This window comes from Cupressus sempervirens, chromosome 10 (genome assembly GCF_028749045.1).
Source record: "Cupressus sempervirens isolate cs-2001-9-10 chromosome 10, ASM2874904v1, whole genome shotgun sequence".
Lineage (NCBI taxonomy): Eukaryota > Viridiplantae > Streptophyta > Pinopsida > Cupressales > Cupressaceae > Cupressus > Cupressus sempervirens.
Genome location: NC_143127.1, coordinates 853,641,977 through 853,662,032, shown reverse-complemented (window position 1 = coordinate 853,662,032; position 20,056 = coordinate 853,641,977). Strand labels below are relative to the sequence as shown.

At 35.3% G+C, this 20,056-nt stretch overlaps 1 protein-coding gene across 3 annotated transcripts; it reads right to left on the bottom strand.

The window, feature by feature from the left end:
- Positions 1-12,113: 12,113 nt before the first annotated feature.
- On the bottom strand, positions 12,114-18,725 carry LOC149536691 (uncharacterized). 3 transcript variants are annotated; one of them, XM_089805349.1, is made up of 7 exons: positions 18,576-18,671; positions 18,317-18,421; positions 18,084-18,219; positions 17,258-17,682; positions 13,916-16,106; positions 12,885-13,106; positions 12,114-12,753 (listed from the first exon to the last, which is right to left on the bottom strand). In XM_089805349.1, exons 4-7 carry the CDS (start codon positions 17,659-17,661, stop codon positions 12,490-12,492), a joined length of 3,081 nt encoding a protein of 1,026 aa, XP_089661475.1. In that variant the 5' UTR covers positions 17,662-17,682; positions 18,084-18,219; positions 18,317-18,421; positions 18,576-18,671; the 3' UTR covers positions 12,114-12,489. The 3 variants fall into 3 exon arrangements, with proteins under 3 accessions (XP_089661475.1, XP_089661474.1, XP_089661476.1); XM_089805348.1 differs by lacking the exon at positions 18,317-18,421 and having other exon boundaries at positions 18,576-18,725; XM_089805350.1 differs by lacking the exons at positions 18,084-18,219; positions 18,317-18,421 and having other exon boundaries at positions 18,576-18,693.
- Between the last annotated feature and the right edge of the window lie 1,331 nt (positions 18,726-20,056).

Below are 20,056 nucleotides of genomic sequence, written 5' to 3'. Positions count from 1 at the left end.
AACTCATCACCTCTTTCTTTAGTCCTACAATTCCTACCCAAGGATCGAAGTGACCTCTTTGCACTATCTTGGTTCACACCAGATCTGTGAGACCCCACAGAGATTACACTTGGCAATGTACCTCTAGTAGACTTTAGAGGCTACCTTCTAGAGTACCTGAGTTCCCTAATGTCCACCTTTCCATTCTAGACTACTTCTTACCTATGAGGAGTTCTTAGCTATTTTTATTCCCTTTTTCTTAGTTCTTTCATTGTTTTTCTTTCACATTCTTTTTATGGATGCCATTTGGTGCTCCCTCTACTGGCAATTTTCCCTTTGTACTATTTCCAGTCCCTTAGATCCTTATTGGTCTCTTGTTGGAAATTAATAAATTTATCTTATCTTATCTTATCGAGACTTTTCATTAATTTTGCTATATGTTGTTCGTTGTTCACTTGAAAAAGTTTTCTGATTTGGTTTTGCCTTATGTTCTTGTCTTCTTCCACAAATATTTTCCTTCTATTTGTTAACCTCTCATAGAAGTCTTTGGAATTTCATCCTTAACATCCTCAAATTTATTATTAGACGGGATGATATGTCTAATAACAACATTTTCTAACTCTAATCCTTCAATTCTTGTATACAAGTGATAAAAAAAATTCAATTGTACAAAGTTGCCCTCATTAATAATGATATTGTTTACCTTTTCAATTTTGGGCTTCTAAGCCTTCCTTCATGTTTTTGCAACTTCTAATTGCTTCTCTATAGTCTTCCGAGGTTCTACTCAACCCTACATCTTCTTGCTCAGTAGGATTGACATTATGTCCTTCTGTCTCTTTCTAGGACCTATTGTCATTGCCTTCATTCTCCTCTTCTTAGGAGAATTAGGCGACTCTTGATTTACCTTTACAAGTATGGCTGATTTTCTCTTCAGCTCAACCACTTGAACTTCCTTTTTTTTTATTCCTTCATCAGTGATATAGTAGGTGTGATGGGTGCCTGCAATTGAGATACTATTGCATAGGGGGAAATGGGTGTTGTAGTAGGAAGTGTGGCCACTGTCACTCCATCTGTTGGTCCTGCATATACCAAGGGTGGAATGTACACCATTGTTAGGATTAAACCACAGAAAGAAATAATAATTACATGCAAATATAACCAATAACAAAAAATAATAGATCACACAAAAAAGAACACAAGACACCAAGATTTAACGTGGTTCACCCAATCCCTGGGCTACATCCACCAAACAACAAGTTCGATATTATTACGATCTAGTGATTATAACTTGGTTACAATATGTAATCCCTTATAGCTCAATACCACTGCAAGAACCAAGTTCACATCACAACTATGAAACAATCCCTAACCCTAAGCTCTTTTATACAAGTATTTTTACCACTTTAGGGTTATAATTAAAAATTACACATCGGCCCAAAATCTTGATAAAATAGGGCCAATTTTTTTTTCCCCAAAAAATTTATGAAGTATGTACAATACTTTCTTGATTAGTCACCACAATCTAACAATCTCCCACTTGGAGACTGATTAGGCTCCATACTAAACAACAATCTCCCACTTAGAGATTGATCCTATAGCTATGCCGCTACTCCATGAGGCTCCGACTGGATCAAACCACTCTAGACTCTGCTATTCTTTTATTCATGTTCAGTCTAGAAGACCAATCAAAGATGAAGATGAGTTCAGCTTCTCCCTTGTTACTACCTCTGTCAACATATCTACTAGACTGTCATTTATATGTATCTTCTCCTACTTTAACTGTCCATTCTCCAAAATTGATCGAATGAAATGGTACCACAACTGTATGTGTTTGGTCTTTGAATGCAAAGCTGAATTCTTTGCAAGATGAATGGCACTCTAACTATCTGTGAACAAATAATTATCCTTTTGAGGATGTCCCAATTCTTCTAAGAAGAACTAAAGCCATATCATCTCCTTGGTTGCCTCTGTAGCAACAACATACTCTACCTCTGTAGTGGATAGAGAATTAATCTTCTGTAACCTAGAAACCTAGCTCACCGTTGCCCCACTAACAATAAAGACATAACCTATAGTACTTCGCTTGGTATCAATATCCCCTGCCAAATCTAAGTCAACATAGCCCTATAAATAAGTAGTAGAGCTCTCAAAGTGTAAACACTTATTAGATGTTCCTCTCAAATATCTAAGAATCCATTTGACGACATTCCAATGCTCAATTCCTGGATGACTCATATACCTACTAATGACTCCCACTGCATGTGCAATATCTGGCCTAATACATACCATAGCATACATTAGAATTCCTACAACTAAAGCATAGGGTACCTTGGACATCTTATCCTCTTCTTCTTGTGTCTTGGGGACACATCTCCTTAGTCAACTTCAAATGACTAGGTAAAGGTGTGCTGACAGCTTTAGCATTCTCCATAGAGAAACATTGCAACACCTTCTCCACATAATCAGCCCAAGATAGCATTAATTTTTTGTTCTTCCTATCTCTACAAATATTCATACCAAGGATTTGTTTTGTTGCCCCCAAATTCTTCATAGCAAATGCATGTGCTAATTGGCATTTCAACCCCATAATGTGATCCATGTTAGACCCAACTACAAGAATATCATCAACATATAAACATAAAATAATGTAGATGTCATCATCCAACCTCTTAAAATGAACATAATGATCTGAATGAAACCTATTGTATCCATGCTCATGCATAAAACTGTCAAATTTCAAATACCATTGGCGAGGTGCTTGCTTCAAGCCATATAAACTTTTCTTCAATTTGCACACTAAGTTCTCCTTACCTTTGACCTCAAATCCCTGTGGCTAAGTCATATATATCTCTTCATCCAAATCACAATGAAGGAAGGTTGTTTTAACATCAAGCTACTCTAAATGAAAATCTTTAGTAGCCACAAGACTTAAAACAGTACGAATAGAAGTCATTTTAACAACATGAGAAAATATCTCACCAAAATCAATGCCCTTTTTTCGTGCAAATCATTTCACAACTAACTTGGCTTTAAATATTTTCTTACCTCCTTCCTCTTCTTTTAATCTGTAAACTCACTTATTTTGTAAAACCTTTTTACTTGCAAGCAATTTGCATAAATCCCAAGTCTTATTTTTCAGCAAAGAGTCCATTTCTTCTTTCATTGCAGACTCCCACTAAATCTTAGTATCCACCTACATGGATTCATCATAACATTCAAGTTCACCAACAAAATAGAATACAAAGAGGGAGAAAATCTTTCTGGAGGTCTAATTTTCCTTGTTGACCATCTAAAATTCATTGGTGTGTGTGGTATTTGTTGTTGTGGTTGTTTCACATCATGAGGAATGGCTGAACATCAACTTTTGGAGTATCATCGAGCACTACATAATCATCTTTTTTCTTCTCATGTTGCTGCAACAAATATTTGTAGAACACTTTCTCATTGAATATGACATCTCTACTTCTTACAATTTTATGATTTTCAAAATCCCAAAGCCTATAACCAAATTCATTAATGCCATATCCAAAAAATTCACACTTGTTTAACTTAGCTTCCAGATTGGTTCTATTTTTAGAATCTATATGAGCAAAAGCTTCACAACCGAAGGTCTTGAGAAAAGAATAACTCACCTTCTTACTAATCCATGATTCCTTGGGAATACCACAATCCAAAGGAGTAGAGGGAACTCTATTAATGAAATATACAATAGTATTGACAGCCTCTACCCACATGTGTAAGGGCAACCCAACATGCAACCTCATGCTCCTTGCATGCTCCATTATAGTCCTGTTCATGTGTTCAGCCACTCCATTTTCCTATGGAGTCCTTGGAATAGTTTTCTATCTATGAATACCATTAGTGGAGCAATAATCTACAAATTCATGACTGCAATACTCACCACCACTATCGGATCTGAGACATTTTAATTTCTTACCAGTCTCATTTTCAACCAAGCATTTCCATTTCTGAAAAGTTTGAAATACATCTAATTTCTGTCTAAGGAAATAAACCCATATTTTTCTAGTTGCATCATCAATAAATGTAACATAATAATGAGAGCCACCAAGGGAAGATACCTGAGCCGGTCCCCATACATCTGTATGCACAAGCTCTAATTTCTCCTTTTTGTTTTCCTTCCCAGTCTTTACAAAATTCACTCTCTTTTGTTTTCCATACACACAACTTTCATGAAAATCCATATTAACACATTTCAGACTTGGTAAAACTTTCTTTGAATGAAGTACTTTCATACCTTTCTCACTCATGTGCCCAAGTCTATTGTGCCACAGTGCTGTATCAGAATCTACAGAAGATATTTGTTCTCCCTGCTCAACTACAACAATTGTTCCTGAACATTTATTTTCCTCTGAAACAATTAAAGTAAAAGGAACAATATGACCTATACAAAGATATAAGGTGCCTACTTTCACACCTTTTGCTGCTACAAGGGAACCTTTTGAAACCTTCCAATTTTTATCATTAAGAGTAACTACACAACCCTCATCACCGAGTTGCCCTGCTGAAATTAAATTCCTACTCAGCCTTGGAACATGTCTTACCTCATGTAGTAGCCAATGATTCCCATTCTGCAACTTAATCTTAATTTTTCCCTTTCCAACAATCTGACAAGGTTCATTATCCCCCAAATAAACAAGTCCAAAATCCCCTTAGACATAATCAATAAAATAACCTCTATGAGGTGTAGCATGAAATGAAGCACCAGAATCTAAAACCCATGAATCATCAACACTTTCTAAAGAAAGAATCAAAACATCCTCTTTGGATTTTTTACTTACCACATTTGCCTCCTTGTCTCCATCTGATTTATCTCCTTCATTTTTCTTTCGATTCCAACAATCTTTCTTTTTATGCCCTGGTTTCCCACAATACCAGTAGTTGTTCGGTCCTCTCGATTGAGACCTCCTCCCCTTTGACTTTCCTCTTGATTTCCCACAATTTTTGGAATTACTTCCTCTCTCAGTTGTTCTGCCCCTACTTTGTGCATTCAAACCACTTCCTGCTGTAGATCTAGCTGAGGTTTTCCTATGAGTTTCCTTACTCAAAACAACACCAATCACATCATCATATTTTAGGGTACTAGATCTAGGAACATAATTACTCATAGCCATTACCAAGGCATTCCAGCTTTCAGGCAAAGAATGCAAAATCAAGAGAGCCCTAATTTCCTCCTCAAAATTGATACCCATAGAAGATAACTGACTAGTAATAGTATTGAACTCATTTAAATGATCTGCAATAGATCCACCTTCTGTCATTTTCATATTAAATAAACTCTTCATGAGAAATACCTTGTTTGAAGCGGATGGCTTTTCATATAGTTTCACTAGGGTTTGTATCAATTCTTCTATCGTCTTCGCTTTTGTAATATTAAATGCCACTGATGGTGCCAAGCATAATCGAATGCTTCCAAGTGCCTTTCTATCTGAAAGACACCATTCATCATTTGACATAGACCCCTAATTCTTGGCTTTGCCTTCCAATGGCTTCCATAAATCCTTCTGATAAAGATAGTCTTCCATTTGCATCTTATATAACTAAAAGTTCTGCCCATTAAACTTGTCAACCCTCATCTTCCATCGCTCCCACTCAACCGTGAGACTCCCACTTAATCGTGAGACTTTCCTAGAGAGGATAACTGAAAAACAACTTGGCTCTGATATCACTTGTTATGATTAGACCACAGACATAAATAACAATTACATGCAAATATAACCGATAATAAAAAATAATAGATCACATAGAAAAGAACACAAAACACCAAGATTTAATGTGATTCACCCAATCCTTGGGCTACATCCACCAAACAACAAGTCCGATATTATTACGATCTAGTGATTATAACTTGATTACAATCTGTAATCCCTTACAGCTCAATACCGCCACAAGAACCAATTTTGCATCACAACTATGAAACAATCCCTAACCCTAAGCTCTTTTATACAAGTATTTTTACCGCTTCAGGGTTATAATTAATAATTACATGTCGGCCCAAAATTCTGATAAAATAGGGCCAAACAATTTTTTTTCAGGCTGATGCCCCGAGCCCCAAAGAATTTATGAAGTATGTACAATACTTTCCTGATTAGTCACCACAATCTAACAACCATCCCTTGTTGACCAATTTTCTTCATGCTATTAATTGTTTGTTTCACTACACTAGCTTCCTTAGCTAACATTCTAACTTGCTCCATAGATTTCTTCATCATTGCTTCCACTTTCTTCTTGGCAGATTTCTCTAGCTTGGCTTCACATGTCGATTTCATCAACTCCTAATAAGTGCTAACCTGTAAGATTCTTCATCCTTCTCTGCTTGAAGAATGTATTGGACATATCCTTCTATTTCTACTTCAGTAATCTCATATAGCAAGGGTTCAACATACAACATCCTTGGTTCAACTACCTCAATATATGTGAACTTTGTATCTACCATAAAATAAATATCATCTATGTACTTTTCTATCATGGAGGGTGGGATTCTGAATCTTTCCCTCATCTCTATCTGACATGTCTTCATGATTAGATTGGCACTATCATTAACCTTATCTATAAGGTGTTTGTTATACACTACATAAATTTTCTCCATTGTGCATCTATCACTACTTACTATTGTTGATGTTTTCATAAAAGGAAATCTTTTGATCAAATGAAAGAGCATGTGTATAGTCAAGGATTGGGATATGAACTAACTACTTTTGACATTCTTTAACTTTTCTAGATTCTCTATCAATTGTGCTCTGAGGATCTCATACAAATTGACCTTTTCCTTGTCAACACAAATCTTATAAGCTTCTTATATAAAGCCAACTGACATATCATCATCTCTAGAGTTGTAACACATTCTTTCTGTTATGATTCTACTCAAGAATCTGACATCATGTTGCTTGATCGTAATTATGATAATCTACCATTGTAAATTGATTTGGTATTATCAAGCACTAATTTCTTGACATTCTTTTCATTAATTGGTATACTACCTTCATTGCATAGTCCAATGACCTCATGAATTAGATTAGCAGAGATTTCAACTACATTATCTCCTAACCAAAACTTTCCATCATGAATTCTGCTTAAAATTATCCTAGTCCATTCTTCATTATCAAACTCATAGTACAATAAAAACTTAACTAAGTCATTTTCTTTCAGATGTTCAAAACCTTGTTTATAACTCATGTCCTAGTTGTAGATATTATCAAATTCCTTTGAGATATTACCTTCACTTACATTCTAAAATTTTCTTCTCAAGTAACTACCCAAGTCTTCTAAATTAATAAATTTTTTTGGCATTTTTTATAATATGGAGCTAGGGTCATCACTTACATATTTAATAGGGTTAATCTTCATTTTAGGCCTTGATTATTCTTCCACATTATGAATTAAGGACTTATCCATCTCTATGACTGAATACTTGACACAATTCTTATAATAAATCCTTGCTTAAGAGTAAAATACCTCGTTTGAATGTGTAACTAGGGCTTCTAGTTCTTTGCACTTGAAAACTTTTCAAACCTCCTCCAATTATGCTATCAAATCGCTATTCATTCCTCCTTAACTCTTCACACGATTGAAATGATACTCATGATCATGCTCGCATGACTTATATCTTTTCAAAATGAACTTCACATTAATTATGCAATTACTCAATCCATAAAAAGTTGTTCTCTATTAACCAGTAATCTTGTTTTCATTCGTATGTTTTCATGCAATCTCCAAATGACATGCACTCTTAAACAAAGCTTCTACATGATTTTTTTTACCTTCTGCTAACTTCACAACTCTTAACTCAATCTTTATCTTTTGTTCCATCTTCCTGGTACTTTATCTTCAATATAAAGGTTCTTAATTCAAGTAGGTTGAATCACACACAATAGTTGACTTCAATCTTTCATCAGGTGCATCAAAATGCTATTCTTCTAATACCACATGTGTGCTTGATGGATATTTTTCTTTCACAAAAACCTCTTTGAATTCTTCAACATGTTCTCTGAGTACATCTTTCTGACTATTGTTGTTGCTATCATTCCTTCTGTCATTTTTGTTGTTGTTCCTTTTGAAGTTAGGATTCCTATTGATGTTTCTTCTATTCATTTTGGAAAACCTTGCAATGTGACCAAATTTGTTGCATAATTGACAAATAGGTGTACTCCTTTGATTAGGTCCATTCTGATTAACTGGTGCTCTACAACTCTTAGTGATGTGTCCGAAGTTGTTACACTTGTAACACACAATGTTACTTCTTGTTCCATTAACTCTTTCTCCTTCATTAGATCTTCTTGTGGATCTCCTTCTTTCATTTCCTGCAAGGTTAGTATCCCTAAACATTCTACTATTGCTATTATTACTATCAAACTTAGGTTCCTACAATCAACTGCTTTATGACCAAAACCATGACAATTATAACAATAGAAATTAGTAATTTGAAAGACTTACCTGTACAATCTCTCTTCATATGACCAACTTCATTACATGTAAAATATCTACCTTTGAATTCATACTTTACTTCTTTAGGTGGTTCAACTTGCTCTATTTTCTTAGGTTCATCACATTTCTTAGGTTGACTTACTCAACTTCTTTAGGAACTCCTTCAAATTTAATTGGTTTAATATCGTTCTAATCATTTTTCTTAGGTTCAGGGTTTCAACAACTGGATCTAGTTCCTTTCTTGCTTCAAATTTCTTTCCTAATTTTTCTCCAATGAAATATCCAAGACCAGTATTATTATAGAAAGGTCTCTGATAATATAGTTGCTCATCAATTTTCTCACTACTGGAATATAGCTTTTCCAATTGTTGCTTAGCTCAAGTTAAGTTTTGCATGCTCTATTTTGATAGAATCAAGTTCACATGTCACTTTTGTAAGATGGAATCTTAGATTTGCATTCTCAGATTTTAGATCTGATTCAATCTTGGTATCATCTTTCTTCAGACTTTTCTTTAATTCAAAAGTCTTTAAATCATGTTTCAAAATCTCTTTTTCTTTCTTTAAGGATCACTATCTTTTGTCTTCTCTCTTGGTTCTTTTCTAGATTTGAGATGATCAATCTTATCTTTCAAATTTTCAATGTAATATTTTGCATCTTCATACCTTTCTTTCAAGTTGTCTCTTTCTTCAGTAAGAAGATCAATCTGCTCAAGGGTTTCTTTAAGGTTCCTCTGTAAATATTCCAAATTTATAGGGATCTTACTCAAGGTGTTAACCCTCTTTAGAGTAATTGAGCTTTGATACCAATTGTTAGAAATAGGTAATACTGAGAGGGGCGAGGGGGGTAAATCAATATTCTACAAACTTTTTCCCACCACTGAATAATGTTAATTACTTTATAACATGCATATGAAAGTAAACTGCCAATGTTAAACACTAAAGATAACCATACACAAAGAGAACTCATAACACCATATTTTGTTAACTAGGGAAACCCTAGCCAAGAGAAAACTCGGTGGGGATGGCACCCACAAAATGATCCACTAAAGAAAAGTATCTTGTTAAGGATATTGACTATGTTAGGAGTCTATGAAATACATATAGTGTCTCGGTCCTTGTTAGAGGACTAGGTCTTGTTAAGAGCCTCAACCCTATTAGGAGTTAGTATTACAATTACAAAATGTATGCAAGATGAGCCCACTGCCCAAACATGTAATTATATTATATAGCTCTTTTATACAAAAAGAGATAGATACAAAAACCTCTATTGCTGATATCTTCAATATCTGATCTTACTTTCGCTGCTCTTCGCATACCTATGATCATACATCAGAATTCACATCATATAGTTTGCATAATACTTCACATATCATATATCACTTACAAAACTAAATTCACATCATATGATTTTACCTTTATACCATTAGATTTTACACAACTTTCTTAGTCAGCTTTCAAGCTTTCACACGCTTGGCAAAACATAAAAGTAACTGGTGCCTTCTTAGGGTTAACATCTAGGATGTTATCCCTAATTAGTTAAGTAATTATTTTAAAGCCAAAATAATTCCTTAACCCTTAATTACCAATTTACTAATGTGCTTTGTTCTGCTTAGTTTACTGCCTTAACTGGTGAAATTGTTATATCTGATGTCGTATTGTTTGTATCATATTGCACTCTTGTACACGTCATCATAACACTCTGTACTATCTATCACCAACTGCACTACCAAAAATGCCTCTATATTGCCAGTGAAACTATCTGATACTTAGACAATTTTCTGAATCTAACTGTGAGACCTTTATATGTACATTGTGCCTTCTCATCCTGAGATATATGTTGTCATAAATGACAAAATTAACTTGTCCTACTTAGCCATATTGCCAACAACATGTTGCATCAATTCCTGGATGATTAGATATCTCTTTTTGAAGTTGATGCAAGAGTTCACTCTTTGGGAACTATTTCTTAAAGATGTATAAGTGATTGTAATGAAACTGTTGTAAATAATGAAGTCATATACTAAGGGGATAAGGGGAAGAAGATGAAAATCAGAGTAACGTGATTGAGAAATGAGAAGAATGAAGATTAATCACAAACTCCTTCAACATAGGGAAGAAGCTTAATCACAAACTCCATCAAATAATCTCCATTTCCACCTTGAAAATTTATCCATTCCTCAAGCTTATCAATAAAAAGACTAAAAAGACTAGGGATAAGGGGCACCCTTTCTTGCATTGAATGTGACTCCTAAAACTTTCTAAGACACCTTTTGAAGATTTACTTTTAATCTCTTTTTAAAACCTATGGGTAACTAACCTGTGATGAAAAAGAATCTCAAGCTCTTCCATTCTATGCCACAATTTAGTTGTACATTTTTTAAATCAACAAATAAATAATTTCTTCCCTTTTCTCCCAAACTTTTTTAATTAAGTGCCTCAAAAGTAATGTCATGGTCAACTATAGAGTATGTACTCTTATCTTTTTTTCTACTCTTGCACTGATTTTGTTTTCTATCATACTAAGAAATAGTTTTGCAAATAAGAAAGTTTCAAAATCATTCAATAATTAGAAGGATTATTGATGTTGCCTCTTATAAAGAGGTTTCCCTACACTTATCCACTCCTTAAGAAACCCTTATTGAATTATGTTGAATACTTGTGTTATGTGAGGTGTTCAAACTCAAGAAATCTCTCCCCACTTTAGATACTCAGTTTAAAAGTCAAACGAATCATTAGCTTTCCCACCCCCCAACTTCTTAATACCCATCTCTACATCTTGCATGATGTAAAGCTATGTAATAGTGTTGTTTAGGGGAGGGACAAACTCTAATCTCATACAAGTGCCTTGCATAATCAAACCATTGCATATCTATTATACTATTTTAAATTTGCTTCTTTCTCATTTGAAGTTCTTTCCAAAACAAATTAGTTCAAAGTCTAGTTTCCCTTAAATCATCTTTTCTCTTTCTTAAACCTGCATATGCAGTCTAATCTAATATTCTTTGTTTGATTCTTTCAACTCATCAAACCAAGTATTAATCAGAAACCAATTTATGGCTGCTTTTCTGATTTTTGCCTTTTTACACTAATCAAGTGCCTGTTGAGTTAAATTTGTTAGCTCACCAGTGAATAACTTGAGGAAGGTTTTTTCTTCTCTTCAAAAACCTTTCAAGCCTACCCTGATGATGATTTGCTTACAATATTTGACTTTACACAAAAATTCATATTTACTAAAAAAATTTGAATTACTAAAAACTGGTTTAGTCAAAGACTTTCTCTCTGTCTATCTAATAAGATGCAGTGCTCTCTCACCTATGAAGACATCTTCATAGTTGAAAGGCATTCAGCGTTTACGAATAACATAATATTTTGAATTTTTGACTTCCCACGTCATCTACTTGTTGAAAAATCATCTCTTCTACTCCGAGTCTGGCCTACAAGCTCCTCCAAAATTCACGAGAACAACCTCTGTTTCTTCAACAAGTCTTTTGTCGCGCATTTGTAAATACAAAATCAGTTTGTTGGTCTCTAGGAATTCACCAAAGCAATGAATCCTCCCCCAATTACCATTTGTCGTAGTCACACTTCATTAATGAGACAGTACTCTCATATTTAAACAAATGTAAAAACATTAGTGATCTCTATGAGGATCCATGCAATAAATAGTTTCCAAAGACGCAAGAGAAGAAAGCTCGAGAAGAATAAACCCAAATTAATTTAGTTGAAGCAACAAAAATACCCAACTGTTAAAAGAGCTATCTGGTTTCCATGCTTGTCACAAGGCAGCTTAAATTTCTGCCAAAGGAGTCAATATTAGACATATATGTTGGGGGAACAAACCCGACAGTTCCCGTTTACAAATTTAACAACGCTGTATGATATTCTTACAGAAGAACCCTTTCTATCCACGATAGGATATTATTATACACTCCTTGACATGTAAAAAAATATTTTAAAAAAATCAGCTATGTTACACCTGTGAGACTAGAATACAACCACCGAGAATGTTAAAAAATGCCTATCAACGTCAAAAGGAATGAGCCAAAATACTACTACTTTACTACAAAACTACGCATTTAAGCTTTCCTGTAAAATTGACAATTGTCCCTCCTTAACTAGGACATCCTCATCCAGTTTCTCAACTCTCATTTTTAGTGCTTCTACTTCGGCAATGAGTTTCATGTTTTGCCAGGTAAGTTGTTCTGCATCTTGCTGAAAGCCATCCCTCTCTTCCGAAACTCTAGGTATCTCCGCTCTTAACAATGTCAGTTCTTTGAGACATTCTTGTAAGTCAGCTTGTAAACATCTGATGGTATTTTCCTTGCCGCCAAGCTGTAAATAGAATTAGATCATAGCATTAGTGCTCATGATAAGGAAAGAAACATAATGTTCTACAATAAGAAGTGCAATCTTGTGTTTGACATCCCAAATATAAAGATTTTAAAGAAAGTTTCAACACATACGAGGATCTCCAACTCTTTCTCTTTCTGGTTTGAGCTACTGAGCCTATCCTGTAGATTTTCAATGTTACTTCTCAAAACCTCTTGACTCCTTACCAAACTTGCAACTTCTTCCTGAAGTTGTTCTAAATCAGCCTCCTTGGAACATAACTTTTCCCGTAGAATTTTGACAAGTAAAGTTTCAGCTTTGAGATCTTGTTGTAGTTGGTCGAACCCCTCCTCACTCTGCAATAGGAATTAAGAATATTAGTTGATAACAAAAGCACGTTAATGCATACTCCTTACAAGTATAAAAATTGACCATATGTCTGATTAAGACTGTTTCTTGATGACTCAATTTTCCTGATCTTAGATGCCTAGATCCAAGGTCTTATATCAATTATTTAGAATCACAAAAACAGAGATCAATACAAAATAAATAGTTTTTTATCATTCTGAACCAGTCTATATCATTTGTCTGATCCCTATACTTGCAGGAGGTGAATCATCGATGTGGTAATGCTCTATAAGGTTTATATCATTTAGAATTATTTAGAATCACAAAAACAGAGATCAATACAAAATAAATAGTTTTTTAATCATTCTGAACCAGTCTATATCATTTGTCTGATCCCTATACTTGCAGGAGGTGAATCATCGATGTGGTAATGCTCTGTAAGGTTTAAACTACAAAATCTCAAGAATTCCCAGACTTAACATATAGGGTCAAATGATATGAAAGAATGCCAGCACGACAATGAAGCATCTCTGTGTTGTTTTTTCATACTTTGTATCTGTTATTAATAGAATGTATGCTAGTTCTTTCCTTTGTTTGATCATTAATAAACTATATTAGTTTCTTATGTTCGATAGGTGAATTTGGGAAAAAACAATTGAATACAAAATGAAGATTTGGCTGCTTAAAATAATATAAAGATAAAACATATTTTCACAAGAAAACTGTTGGAATTATATTACCTACTAGAAAATCTGGAATCTTCCAAGTTCGATTAAAATGCAAGATTTAGAATTATGGAAACAAAAATACTAATTACCTCTATATTCTGTTGCTGCTGTTGATACGTGTCTGGATTTTGTACACCTTGCTTGAGGGATTCATCACAGGACATATGAGATTTTTCTTTCAAGATTTCTTTTTGCATCCATACACCTTTCTTCCAGGAATCAACCTTTCTTCTTAAACTTTGAGCCATCATGTCAAATTCCAGGACACTATCCCATTCTTGTCCAGTTGCTAACATACTCTTTGAATTTTCCTCTTCATTCATTTCACATGCATCAAATGTAGACATGTTCCTTTTAACATAATTCAGCAGCTTGAAAGAAAAGCCAACATTCTCATCCAGCAGTGGGAATGCCTGAGCTTGCAGTCCATCAAGGCGATCCCAAAGTTCATGATCTAGTTTGATCAACCCAATACTAGTACCATTCTCTCTGCTTCGCACCCTCTCGAGGAGGCTGTTATTTTCGTGCTTTAGAGTGTCAGCTTCCCATCTACAATTGTCTAATTCCTTGCGTAAGGCTTGTTCTACACCAACTAATCGGAGTTGTTCCTTTTGTAGCTTGGTGATACAATCATCCTTATCTTGTGGACGATCATTTATCTCATTGTCTAATCCTCCCCACAACCCACCAATTGTTCTTTCCTGATCTTTGCATAGTCTCTGCAATCTGACAACTGATTTCTGTAACTCAGAATTTTCCCTTTCTTTTTCCCTGTAACTCCTCTTGTTTGCATCACGGTCATCCTCTGCTTGTTTTCCTTTCTTAACAGATTCTGACAGGGATTCCCTTAACTGTATAATCTCATTCTCTGCATCTGTTAATTTTTTTCTCAAATCATTCATACATTGCTGAGATTCCCTGACCTGATTTTTAACGTGAATTTCCTGGTTATTTATAGATGAAACTTCTCTCTGCAATGCTACATTTTGCTCTGCCAGATCTCTTACCCTCTCTCTCATCCTCCTCTCCTCAGACCTAATTTTCTCCAGCATAGAGGTCCACTCATTTGACCGTCTATCGATCTCCTTCTCTAATGTTTGTTGCAGATCATACTTTTCATTCTCCAATATCTTTGTGCGAGATTCCATCTCTCCCTTGATCAACCTTAATGCTTCAGTTGCTGAAGATCTTTCTCTCTTGCGGCTTTGAGCCTCCGAAGAAAGCATAAGTGCTAAGTTCCTTTTTTCCTCAGATAATTGTCTCAATTTTTGCCAAAAGAATTCTGTATTTTGTTCCGAGTTCTTTGCACCTACAGATTCAGATCTGCTGCAATGGTACCAGCTCATCGATTCTAACTCTTCTGACAATAATATAGCCTCCTCTTCAGCTGCTTTAGCTCTTCTTTCCAGCTCTTCATCTGTATCTTGTGCCTTATCATAGCCTTCAAGCCACATTTGGAATCGGCATCTGTCCACTTCTTTTTGAGCTGGATGGAGAACCAACCCTTCAACATCCTGTACTTGACAAGTAGGAAACTGCCTTTCCTCATTTGATTTGCCATGTGGGCTTAGTCCCTGGCTTTGAGATGGAGACAATTCTTCAGTGTTCAAATTGTGGTAGCTTCCAAGCTCAGGTCCTGATGCCTGGTACGATTCTAGAAATTCCCTGCGGATTCTCCCATCACAGTGGATAAGAACAGTTTCATCATCAAAATTACTCTTGGCATCAAAATTGTTTACTTTGGATTTGGATTTCCCTGGTAGTGACCTAACCAGTCTTTCAGCAACATTTCGAGCACTTTGATACCTGGAAGAGAGTTTATCCCCCACTGATGATGATGAGCTTTTTGGATATGACAGGTCACCTGGCATCTTTGAGGATGATTTTTCACCTATGTTTACACCAGAACCTTTAAAAGACTGGGAACGTACAAGTCCAACACTGCCTCTATGAATATTATCTTGGCCAGAAAGTCTCGAACGTGGTGGCCGACCGGAGCTTAGAGCAGTTTCATTGTCTGCCATTAATTCTGTCTGTGCCTTTCCAGATACCAAGTTGTGAGTATCTTCTTCCTCTTCTTCCCTTCCAACAAAACTTGATTCCAAGAAATCATCTGGAACCTTTGTTATACGTGCAGAACTACTTCTAGACAAGGATGGAAGAGTATTTGCAAGGGTGCTATGGTATACTTGAGGACGGCCTTTAGGCACACTGGTTGATCTGTTTGTCCATAAAACTTTTGCTTCTCTGTTTTCACAGTGACCATTCAGCATACGTTCCCTGCAGATAAATCAAATCAATTTCTTATTGACAATTTCTTTTAAAACTACATAATCTGCCCATTAATTAAAAAAACTGAACTACACATTAACAAGAGAAAACCACGCAAACCTACCACCTACTATGTTTACTCAAGTGGACTGATCTTCGCCAACCCCCCCCTCCCATCCCCCGAAACAATGTTCTTTTCAAATAAAATGCATTTTAGCAGCATAATGAAGACTAAGCTTAAAAACCCATAATAAACGTTTAATGGATTAATTTGGAATGTCATGTCGAGAGAAGCCTTTCGATCATGAATAAGCCATCATTTCAAAACATAAATCAAATTTCTCGTTTCAAGAGAAATTCTAGAAGCTAAAACTGTTCTCTCTAACAGAAATCAATATGAACAGAGCATTACTGGCTTAAACGGTTGAAATAGATAGAGAACTTTACACCGTGGTATGGATTTAGTCTTTCTAGTAAATAATTAAGACTAAGGAAGGGGTTCCAATTCACAGGTTTTTCTCAGAGCTTAATAATATTGAAATTCAAGAAAAATAGATAGAAACCCAACCAGCTTAAACGGTTGAACCAGATAAAAAACTTTACACCATGTTATGGATTTAGTCTTTCTAGTTAATAGCAAAGACTAAGGAAGGGATTCCAATTCACAGGTTATTCTCAGAACTTTATATTATTTAAATTCAAGAAAAATAGATAGAAACCCAACCCCTAAGCATTTTTTCTCAAACAGAGTATACAATAAAGATAAACTAATATTTGTCGATCTTAATAGAAAAGAGGTTACTGTTTATTGAAAACAAACCCCAGACTTTTAGAGCAAAGAATAGAAAACAAATATAGAGTCCACAGAACTGAAGGCCCAACCGATTGTCTTGGGCCAGTTTAACCAGATAGCTATTGAAAATCTCGGGCAATAGATCTTCTAGCCATCGTTTATGAATTAGTAAACAGAGGAATCAGACAACATAAAAAGAGCAATAATTCAGCAAGAGGATAGGGATTAGCTCAGGCCTACAAAGCTCATGAAATCGTTTCAAGTCGCTATTTACCAAAAACAACTCACATACAAAATTTTCTGTGGCTGGCGCCTTTCATCTTTATAACTTAAAAAGAATGAGAATCTACATGATTAACGTTCTTACGGAGGTGTGTCTTTGGAGCTTGGAGCAAAACCATCTGCACTGCTTCCAGAGGATTTGCTCACATCACTGAAAGAGCTATCATTCTTGTCGCTGGAAAAGATGGAAGAGGCTGAAGAATGGCTTCCTCTGTGAAGAGTTGAAGATTCAAACGCGGGAGCCATATGATGGTTTATTGAATGCACAGATGATCGCTTCGAATTCCCTCCCCCCGAGAATGTTTTCTTCGGAATAGAAGAAGAATGGTCTCGAATCATCTGCGCTTCAAGCGAATTCTCCTTCAGGTAATCGCTCCCCCTTTCCCAAAAGAATGGCCCATCCTTATCGACCCTCTGGTTGGGCGATTTATTACTGTTACTGTTATTGTTCGATGCAGTGACCGGTTTCAATGGAAATAACCTCCGCATCGCTGCAACACTAGCGATCACCTGTAAAAAATAACATTCCGTGTCATTTTCTAGCTGAAATTAAACTGAATTTAATAAAACTTGTTAATAATGCCTGTAAAGCTCTTCAAAATCTAATGTACTATGTAAATGCAGTTAGCTACAAACCTACAACCTAAGAATTTTCAAATTCCTAATACAGTTAGCTACTACCTATGAATTTTGAAATTCCAGGTATTCCTGCAGATGTTTGCAGATACACCTAAATAAGTCCTACTCTACGTCTAACCAAAAAAATCCAGAGAGTCCAGAGAACCACGTTATAATAACCCTCTAAAACATTATCCAGGTTCCCAATCCTACGAAAACAACAACGAAATACGCCTGAGATTATTCCAAAGTGGGCTATGCAATATAAACACCCAGGGCTCGCTCAATCTTACCGTTGTCTCAATTCAAATGGCCGAAATTTTTGGAAATCAAGCTTTCAAACCCCAGAAATAAACGATTTCGCAACAATCACGGCAAGTCAGACTTGTCAACAGCTGAAATCAGAACTGCATCCCAGAAAGAGCGCTCCTACAATAGAAAAGGGAAACACAATGCTGAAGAATCAGAAAAATCAATAAAGATAGAAACAGTTCCACAATGTGGCTCGAATTAACCAAAAAATTACCGTTAGCTCATATCTCATATGCTACGATATTGGGGCAAAAAAAGCTTAAAATCGCTGAAAAAGATCAATGTACGACCCAAAACAGCAACTCTGGCTTCGCGAAGCCTAGAAATCACAATCCAATACAAACTAAAGCGACTGCAACGGAAATTCATTGCAAAAAAAAAATCCCAAACAATGAGAAAAATCAACCAGATCATTAAAAAGAGAAGATCTAGCTCGGATTGAAATTCTTTTTCCCAAGGATTCAACTGCTTACCCAATTCTGCCGCCTTTCTCACAATATTTTCCCGAAATTTGTACTGAAATTTGTGCGGATTTTGCAGGTCTGGGCTTGCAGCGGCAGGGATTTTTTCCTCAAATTGTCCATAAACCATTATGCCATCATCATCATGTATGAGCACATAAACTATGCCACGTAAGCACGCATAACGGTAAAGTTTATTTCAAAAAAAGATAAATGCAATAAATAAAACGGTGGGGCATGGTCGCGGGATTCACGAAGGATCAAGTTGAGCGAGCGGGCCAAACCCGTAAATCACGTTGCCCACCGGCTGGTCCGGTCATTTCAGGCTCCTTGCTTTGTCGGTGTTTTTGTCTGGTAGGTTTTGGCTTTTTAATTTATTTATTTTTAGAATGTTTTTAATTTTATTAATATTTGCCCGTTTTGTTTTCGAAATTCGCGCCGCTCCTACGGCCGTTGAAATACTTCATGATGACGTCATTGCTCTGGTTTCCGCTTGTTTTCCATTTGTCCAATGTCTCAATTATTCTGCCTATGCGTTTCCATTGGCGCCAAGTTTTTAACTATTTTCTCTCTTCTTTCCCAATTCTTAGTAGGTAAATTGAAAGCGAATTGTCTGCTTCAAAACAAAATTGTAATTTTGAATTGAGACATTAGATAGGTGTTTCCACAAGTTTGACAAAATTGTTCTATTTTAGACTTTTAATTTTTTAATAAAAGTATATTCTCATTAATTTTTATAATACTTTCCTATGGTTATTGTGATGATGGAGGAGAGAGTGTGATTTCTAAAGATATCATCAATTTGAGAAGTATATTGTCAATAATTTTAGAAGTCTATTATCAAGATCAATCCAATAATATGATGCGAAAATCTATAATGGTATGCAATGTGATCAACCTAATAATATGGTGCAAAAATCTATTATGGTATGCAAACTTAAATTCATGTATGATGGAAATCTCTTAGATGGAAGATAGTGGTGCAAAAATCTATTATGGAAGGCAAACTTAGATTTATGTACAAAGGATTGCATAGAGAACAGTCGCGTCCACATAAAAAGTTGGGAAAGTATCTTAATTTTTTTTTTGGTATGACCTTTTGACAATGTTGGGTTTAATTTAGATCCTCCACATAAAAAGTTGGGAAAGTATCTTAATTTTTTTTTTTTTTGGTATGACCTATTGACAATGGTGGGTTTAATTTCGATCCTGGAATTATCATATCCAAGTATTGTTTATTAATGTTAGTACCTCGAGTTTGAAGGTTGTTTACTATCATAATAACTTTTTGTATCTTTCTATATGTAAATAATAAATTTTGTATTTTTTAAATGTGGAAGAAGACTTATTTTTAAAATGGATTTAATGCCCTTGTCAATATTTATCACTTTCTATTTAATTTTGAAGGTATGGTTGAATATTTTTATGTTTGGTTTGGCTCATGGCCTAATTCTTAACCATAGATGTTACTCTTATTCCCACTTACTTTTATG